Consider the following 9,183-nt stretch of genomic DNA (forward strand, 5'->3'; position numbering starts at 1 on the left):
TATATATATATATATATATATATATATATATATATATATATATATATATATATGTATATATGAATGTATATATTCATAAATTATACTCTTAGCTGAAGAGGCTTCAAAAACATTAAAACATCTTCATTATTCCAAACGTTTGACTGGTAAATGAACAATATCACACATGCAGAAGAAATATCATAAAATACTACTATATTATTAATTAATGAATTAATTAACAGTGAACTAACGGTTATGTAAATATAATATACAGTATATACACTATACTGTATAAATATAATAATAATTGATATAGAGACATAGAATCATATATTATATTTTATTAAAAAATCAGCAAAATATTAAAATATTTATTTCTGTTTTGTTTTGTTTTTTTTACTAAAATATGAAAATATTGTATATGTAGTTTTGCACCCAATCTTTTGAAAAGCCTTAATGCCTGAATATATATATATATATATATATATACACACACACACACACACACACACACACACACACTATACCGCATACACTATACTCATTGCGGTCTATTTGAGAGTTCATTGGGAAGCATTGTGTCATGTTGTTCATGCCAAAAATCCTGACTTGGTGTGAATAGGCTTTAACAGAGGAAGTTATGAAAGACGATGCATGTCATTATTTGACTTACACTGATGGGAGAGGCAGCCGAGAGACCCAGGGAGATATTGGGCAGCGATGGAGACGTATAGAGATTTAATAAAGACACTGAGCTTTCAGCCCCTAATAACCTCGGCTGTGACGGCCACCGCTGTGATGGAAAAAGAGAGGGAGGGAGGGAGAGAGAAAGAGAGATATTTTTGAAATCTCACTATGGACCATTGGAAAGAGCAGCAGCAACAGAACAATAAACTTTAATGTACTAAAACGAATGACGGTTTTGTTCCTGCCACAGTGGAGCTGTGTGAGCTCAACTGGAGGACATAAAACCAAGGCCACAGAGAAGCCCACAAACGCAGAATCGCATCCCACTTGCCATTATTTCTCAAATTGAATTGTATCAGAGTAAAAACAGTCTCAAGGCTGATCAGTTTTTGACTGTACTTCCTCCACCTGGTGGTGTGGCCCATCAGCATGTGGCAGAGGGGCTGTACTGTTTACCCTCCAATCCCTCCTGCCTATTCACTGACCTGTATGTGGATATCCGGCCTTATTTGACCCAGGGGACCAGTTCCATCTGAAAGAAGATACCCGATGTAACGGATCACAAACACGGCTGGCTTTCGAAACTGGCGCGGTGTCTGCGGGTAGCACCGGTACGATCCATGAGACGTCAAGCTTAGGTCAATACAATAGCGATCGGGCGTGTTTGTGTTGTTAACGTGTCTTTGGCTACCAGCGGCTGGTGGATCAATTAAGCTCAACCACCCACCAATTCAACCCTGGATCGCAGCGCAATAAGCATTCCTTGTCGGCTATTGCTTTGGAGGTCCATGGGAGTGTAAACAGTGGTGTTGAAGAATAACACAGCTGCTAAGCTGAGGCTTCACAGAGACATGTCACATTTGCCCAGAATACACCTCTTTGTGAGCAAAGTCCACGGGGACCCGGAGAAGACTTTAGCAGTGTTTAGCTGTAGAGGTTTTTTTTATATAGTTAGTCTCTGTATGGTAGTAAATAAATTACCAGACAAAATTGGGTGGTAACAGATGTTTTGGTGAGTGAATGCAGCACGCCACACCCTGTCTATGCAAAAACATATTCATGCAAAATGTGCAAAAAAGACAAAGACTGTGGAGTGAAGAAGAAATGTACATAATTATATCAAATAAACCCTATGGAGTATTTTGTCATCATTTAAATATTTTTGAATTATGGAGACGTGTCTGTTTATATGACTGTGATGTACAGGCAAGTGTTTCTAAACAACTCTCTGATGGGAAGCGAGTGAGTAAGCCAGCCACCCACATCCAGTGCCTCCCTTTGGGAAACACCCACATTACAACTAGCAGCCAAAAATACCGAAATTCGGTCTCGTTATTATGAGCAATGTTTTATTTTTTTCCTCTCAGTTCCCCATTGTGCAATAGTAACACTACCATCTAGTGTGTTCAAGTTATAATCTAGATCAGTGGTTCTCTACTGGTTTTGCTTCACACGCTGAACTAGACATACACTGGCAAACAAACAACAGTACAAAAATTGTTTAGCAAGAGAAGATGAAGATTATAGATAGTATAGAATGATAGATAGATAGATAGAACGATAGACAGATAGACAGATAGATAGATAGATAGATAGACAGATAGATAGATAGACAGATAGACAGATAGAGAACGATAGACAGATAGAACGATAGAACGATAGACCGATAGAACGATAGAACGATAGAATGATAGATAGATAGATAGATAGATAGATAGATAGATAGATAGATAGATAGATAGATAGATAGATAGATAGATAGATAGATAGATAGATAGATAGATAGATAGATAGATAAAATGACAGAACAATAGATAGACTGACAGAACGATAGATAGATAGATAGATAGATAGATAGATAGATAGATAGAATGACAGAACGATAGATAGATAGATAGATAGATAGATAGATAGATAGATAGATAGATAGATAGAATGACAGAATGATAGGTAGACAGATAGATAGAACGACAGTAACAATTTTTCATTCATTTTTTAAATAATTATAAAAAAAATTATTTGTCTTTTAAATACTGGAAAGTATGTGATTAGATGCATTACATTTTTTTTTGTTTGCAGTTGAGAACTTATGATTTTCCTTATTTTCGAATAGTAGTGTTGCCATGCTAAGACCCCTGAAGGGAGCAGTCAAACGAGGGAGAGAGAGATTGTTGCCATACTAAAAAGACAGCTGACCAAATGGATATGATCATATAGGATGAGTCAGTATGAGAAGTGGGAGTCATGGGAAGACACAGCTGTAAGCAGTAATCTCAGAGGAGAGAACGAGAGGGAGAGAACTGGACCGCGGGCTGGGCTGCTATTCCAGGCCTCTTCAGAAGCAGAGGCAGGACTGTCTGCTCCCATCCAGCAGTGCGCTAATGGGATGTAAATCCCGCTAGCGGAGTGGGCTGAGAGCGAACTGCAGGGAGCCCTCTTCAATCCGCCTTGCACCCCACACTGTCCTGATTGCCTTCTATTTTTATTCGACGCTACAGCCTGTCACCACGGGAACGCAACCCTATTGCTGTGGAGGTGGAAGAGCGATTGTTGGTGGGTATAACAATTTTTCATTCATTTTTTAAATAATTATAAAAAAATTTATTTGTCTTTTAAATACTGGAAAGTATGTGATTAGATGCATTAAATTTTTTTTTGTTTGCAGTTGAGAACTTATGATTTTCCTTATTTTCGAATAGTAGTGTTGCCATGCTAAGACCCCTGAAGGGAGCAGTCAAACGAGGGAGAGAGAGAGATTGTTGCCATACTAAAAAGACAGCTGACCAAATGGATATGATCATATAGGATGAGTCAGTATGAGAAGTGGGAGTCATGGGAAGACACAGCTGTAAGCAGTAATCTCAGAGGAGAGAACGAGAGGGAGAGAACTGGACCGCGGGCTGGGCTGCTATTCCAGGCCTCTTCAGAAGCAGAGGCAGGACTGTCTGCTCCCATCCAGCAGTGCGCTAATGGGATGTAAATCCCGCTAGCGGAGTGGGCTGAGAGCGAACTGCAGGGAGCCCTCTTCAATCCGCCTTGCACCCCACACTGTCCTGATTGCCTTCTATTTTTATTCGACGCTACAGCCTGTCACCACGGGAACGCAACCCTATTGCTGTGGAGGTGGAAGAGCGATTGTTGGTGGGTTTAGTAAGAGGCTGTGATCGTGATGCCATGGGCGAACACATCACTCTACTCCACAAAAACAGCAGAGCGACAGGCCTAACACCTTCTTGATTTTTCCTCGCGCTGACACACGGCCTGGAACCAGAGGCCAAGTCAAACAGGAATATGTATGAGGCAACGACTTAACAGACCCATAAATCAATTATATTGTTACATTTGAAAGCAGCACTGGAGGGCACAAACTACTGAGGTCTATTTATTGTGTTGTCTCAACCCAAAGACAAGGTTCCCTTCAGTGTTGTGTGGCTTAGCATGTGTCTGACAAGTGTGAAGAGTGTATGTGTAAAGTGACCAAAAAAGATCATATCTTCTAAGATGTGCTAACCATGGTCAATAATTAACACTTAGCAAATAAAGTAAAAATGGCTAAATAAATGAAACACAGTTGCTTGTTGTTAGTTATGGTAACTTAATGTAAGTGGTTTCGTGTAAGAAATATTTATGGCTAGTCAATTTTAGCAATTCAACTAATTCCACACATTATCACACTAATGCCACACTACGGTGTGACAGAAAGGTAATTTTGGACCTTGACAATAATCATTTATTGTTATACACAATGGGCCCTATTTTAACGATCTTAGTGCATGGTCTAAAGCGCACGGCGTGTCCGAATCCACTTTTGCTAGTTTAACAACGGGGAAAATGGTCATGGTCTAAAAGGGTTGTCCCTATTCTCTTAATGAGTAATGGGTGTGTTTTGGGCGTAACGTGCCATAAACCAATCAGAGTCTCATCTCCCATTCCCTTTAAAAGCCAGTAGCGCTCGCGCCATGGCAGATTCGCTATTTACATGGCGGAATTTGCAAGTGGAAAAACTGAACGCTTCTCTAGTGAGGGAACGTATCTGCTCGTGTGCGTAATTCTGATACATGCAAAGACTCTCCATTATGACAAGTAGGCATTTTTATATTTATGTACACAATAATAATCTTTTACATTTTAATCCTTTAATTTTTCATTTTTAAAAATGTTTGTGTGCTGCTGCGCATCCCTGTGTGTGTAATAAGCAAAATGTACGCGCGTTGTAACATTCGCATGTTACTAACGCACTCTTTAAATAACAAAAAATAAATAAAAAATATTGCGCCAGACTTTAGACCAGGTTTTTGATGGTAAATGGTGCAATCTATTTCAGTTGCCTCAAAATAGCATTGCGCCGGGTGTACGATAGGGCCCACTGTATTGGTACTATATTGTTAATAAGATTATGTGCAATTTTTTTTTTATCAGGATAAATATTGACAAATATTTACACTGATACAATATAAATAAATTATTTATTATATATAAATATTCTAAATGTTATATTCCTTATTTTAAGATTCAGATCTTAAACCACAGCAATAGACTATGGCAAAAAAGAACATGCTTACTGTATGTACATACTGTATATATATATATATATATATATATATATATACACACACACAAAGTAGTTTATATTTACAATATTGTCCATTAATCAGTCAGACATTTCAATATCGGTGCTTCCTTAAACTTTGTGCATCTTTTGCATTTCTTTTGAAGAATAGCTTAGTCAAATTTTCTAAAGGCAATGTGTGTTTGCACACACCTGATCCTGCCTGCCTCCTCTCTGATACTTTTTCTCTCATTAGTAAAAATACAAACACCTGTTTACCCAGGAGACGAGGACTATGTGATGCAACAACACTGCCCTTGCAAACCATATTACTTCATCATTGCACCTCGGTTCATTTTTCTTTTTTTCCCTTCCTCCATCCCTCCATATCCAGTGGGGAAAAATGGTGTGACATAATAATGCAAGCCTGGTCTGGCGACCCAAAATATCCACCATTTAAAACACACAAACTCAAATCCCTCTCATCTCAGCTGCACCTGCTCCACATGTTTGGTATGTGGGTCAAGACTAAGAAGGTTTTTCCTTCTCTTCAATAAGCTGGACTATTCCTCGCCGCAGCAGTGTCATGTGCCGCCACATGAATGTTTTCTGGTCCAGAACTCGCCACACAGAAGATACATGGCAATTAAACAAATATGTGATGCTTTGGAGATAAATGGCTTGTTTGTCTTTGACAACTTCAGTCGAGAACAGTGTGATCAAACCAAAGCCACATTGAGTTCTGCAGATGATACAGCACTAAGGACTCAAAGGAAATGAAGGATTACCTCTTTAAAAAAGTGTCAGTTCCTGTAGCACTCACTAAATTTGCCTTGTTTTGGTTAGTTCTCTCCACAGCGCTAACCTAACCTCTTGACATATGCCAGTCAAGCATCTCAGATGAAATCCAGGACGTGGAACAACCAGCATCTTTGTGTGGCTCCTGTTGCGTGCCTAATTTGAGGGGACTCTAATTGAGACAGACAGGAAGAGGGGGAAGGGACCTTGCATGGATGTGACCACATATAGAGTTTGATCCAACTAGAAGGAAATAGGTTTTAAAAGGTTTAGGCAATGGATAAGATTAACACACGTAAAGACACTTATTTGGTTATCTGGTGCATATTGTTTTCAACAAGATTTTTTGTTTTCTTTATTATGGTCACGCCATTTGTCATTGATCTTAATACTGTGGGATAGGGACCAAAGCAGTTCATATTTGTAAGTTTTCCTAACAGCAACAGCTCTATCTCTCTCTTTTTTTTTTTTTTTGCTTGGGACAGCCATTGCTTTCTCAGCAGGCTGTTTGGATTCCAGAACCTTACGCTCCTTTTAGTTCTCAGGATATTGGCTGGTTTCAGTGGAGCGAAGCAGAAATTGATGCTGAAACTGGGAGGTTACTGTTCAAAAGCTAAGACAATAAACACGTCTCTTTCATGTGTCTATAAAGTGCTTATTTGAACAGAACAACCTACATAATTACCTTAGATTAGTTTACATTTGGCAGACACAGTCCGCATAATTTAGGATTAAAACTCACTTGCCTGATCCCTAAATAATGTAAATACACAACATGCCAACCCATATGGTAAAGCATTTAAGCAGATATAATTGTTTACCGTCATAATTCAAAAGGACACAAAGGGGAAGGAATGTAATGTAATTTCCTTGATTTAACAGCACAGTTATGAACAGTTCGGCCTTTGCAAGAACTCATGACTGGCCAGCCAAGTGGGAGTCATAACTCGCATTAATACTGACTTCCTACGAGACTCCTTCCAGCACTGAGTCAACAAACCTGTGGTGTTTTCTGCAAAAAGTCAAGGATTTTCGAAATAATTAAAGCCTCTTATATAGCTGAAAATTATATACCTTTAGCATTTTAGGAAATTTGTGGTTCTATAGCATGCTCAGAGGAAAATAAATCTTACTGTGGAAATCCACTCTTTAAACTATCCCTGAAATAATGCAAATCTGAGCCTATGCGTCGTCTCTCAAGGGATCTTGTAATTCTGGGAAAAAGACTTTTGAGTCATACTGTAACCCCACCTCCCATGTTTCATAAAGCAATAAAAATTTAATATAATTTGTAGTATGTCTCATGAATGCAACGCACATTATGATGGTATTACGAAACGATAGTGTGAATAACGTCTTTTTGTGACAGTTTTGAAAGGCCAACTTTTAGGAACCTACCTGTCTTCCTCAGAGGAAAGTCATCCCGGGAGTCTAGTGGGGAGAGCAGGGAGATCTTGCAGGAGGAGGACGCTCCTCCCAAAGGAGGTGAACTTTGCTCCAGAGAGGTGTGATGGGAGGCTCTGAACAGAAAGGAGATGCAAACTGAACTCCTGAACTTACCTCACAGTCATAAATACATCTGACAGCTCTTTTGTGCTCTAGTACTATCCACCTTAGTATCACATTACTGATTATTAGTTAAAATCACCTACATTTTACTAGGAAAGTCTGAAATGTTCCTCCAGTCTTGCTTTATTTATTTATTTTATATTTTACAGCATTTAAATACACAATCATTCAAAAGTTTGGAGTAAATACGATTTTTTTTTTTTTTAAAGAAGAAGAAATAAATACAATTTATTAAGCAGTAAAGATATTTATAATGTTACAAAGATATGTTAAATAAATGCTGTTCTTTTAAACATAATATTCATTAAATAATCCTAAAAAATAATGTATATTAAGCAACACAACTGTTTTCAGCAATGATGATAATAAAAAATGTTTCTTGAGCATCAAATCAGCATTTTAGAATGATTTCTGAAGGATCATGTGACACTAAAGACTGAAGTAATGATGCTGAAATTTCAGCTTTGCCGTCACATGAATAAATTATATTTTAAAACATATGCAAATAGAAAACAGGTATTTTAAATAGCAATACTATTTCAAAATATTACTGTTTTTACTGTATTGTTGATCAAATAAATGCAGCCTTAGCGAGCATAAGAGACTTTACAATCCCAATCCGACCACAAACTTTACAATCATAGTGAATAATATTTTGATTTATCTATTAAGAAGTTACATTTTTAAATAGTATTTAAATTTAAATTAATTTAAAAGGAACAGTCTGAAAAAAAAATCCAGCTCTTTTAAAACAGCAAATGTTTTAAGGTATTTAAGGTATGTGAAGGTTACTTACGTGTACCACAGTTTGGAGCTCTGGGGGACCCCATTGGTTGTGCCGTCTTTGGTGGATTTACTCAACAGAAACTCTTGGAGTTTCTGCTTGACCTCATTGCTGGCCACTGCACCTGTCAGACCAGGAGACGCACAAACAGAAATGATGAGCATCTTGGGGTTGATTCAAATTATAGATACAATAAAACTGAGACATTCCTGACAGAGCTCGACTAACATTCTGTGGTTAGCGTGATACAGTCACTGTAAACAGAAAGAATGTTTCCAGAGTTTGGCTTCAATTCAAGGTCAGAGAAATGACTGTATTACTGCCACTCCCAGACACAGCAGGATCGGCCTCAAACAATAGCATCTCTCCTACACATTCACCCACACTCTCCAGTTCAGATGCCTCTGTAACATCACTGGCTAAACATTTTTGCACCTTTAAACAAATGAAGGAATTACCCCCCTCTTCTGGACAGCAGCAGTGAAGCACTCTTGAAGGCTGTTAAATCAAACTTTGTGCAAAACTGACGTTCTAATTTATCTATTTATGAGTAATCTGTATGAAACCTGTCAAGGGTGTTAATATTAAGTCACATTTCTTATTAAAAATCAAAAGACAAAAATAAGAAATTTTGTCTGCTTACTGAAAAGGGAACTATAGAAAACTAAATCTATTCTAATTGTGCATTATTTTTTTTAATTATGAGAATATTTTAATTATCTTAATTATTAATGATAATTAAGCACATTTTCCTCTAAATGTTTTTTTAAATCTGTAATCATATATTTACTTATTCCTTTTATTTATTTATATA

General features: G+C 37.6%; 1 protein-coding gene across 1 annotated transcript in view; it reads right to left on the minus strand.

Annotated features, from left to right (window-relative positions):
- Positions 1-9,183, minus strand: part of LOC107596722 (histone deacetylase 9-B-like) — a 28,486-nt gene that overhangs the window by 3,149 nt on the left and 16,154 nt on the right. The window contains exons 4-6 of the mRNA XM_016287520.1: positions 8,382-8,493; positions 7,415-7,536; positions 656-831 (exon numbers count right to left, since the gene is read on the minus strand). Coding sequence (XP_016143006.1) covers positions 656-831; positions 7,415-7,536; positions 8,382-8,493 — 410 coding nt within the window. The remainder of the gene's footprint in view (positions 1-655; positions 832-7,414; positions 7,537-8,381; positions 8,494-9,183) is intronic.

This window comes from Sinocyclocheilus grahami, unplaced genomic scaffold (genome assembly GCF_001515645.1).
Source record: "Sinocyclocheilus grahami isolate Dianchi unplaced genomic scaffold, SAMN03320097.WGS_v1.1 scaffold222.1, whole genome shotgun sequence".
Taxonomy (NCBI): Eukaryota; Metazoa; Chordata; class Actinopteri; order Cypriniformes; family Cyprinidae; genus Sinocyclocheilus; species Sinocyclocheilus grahami.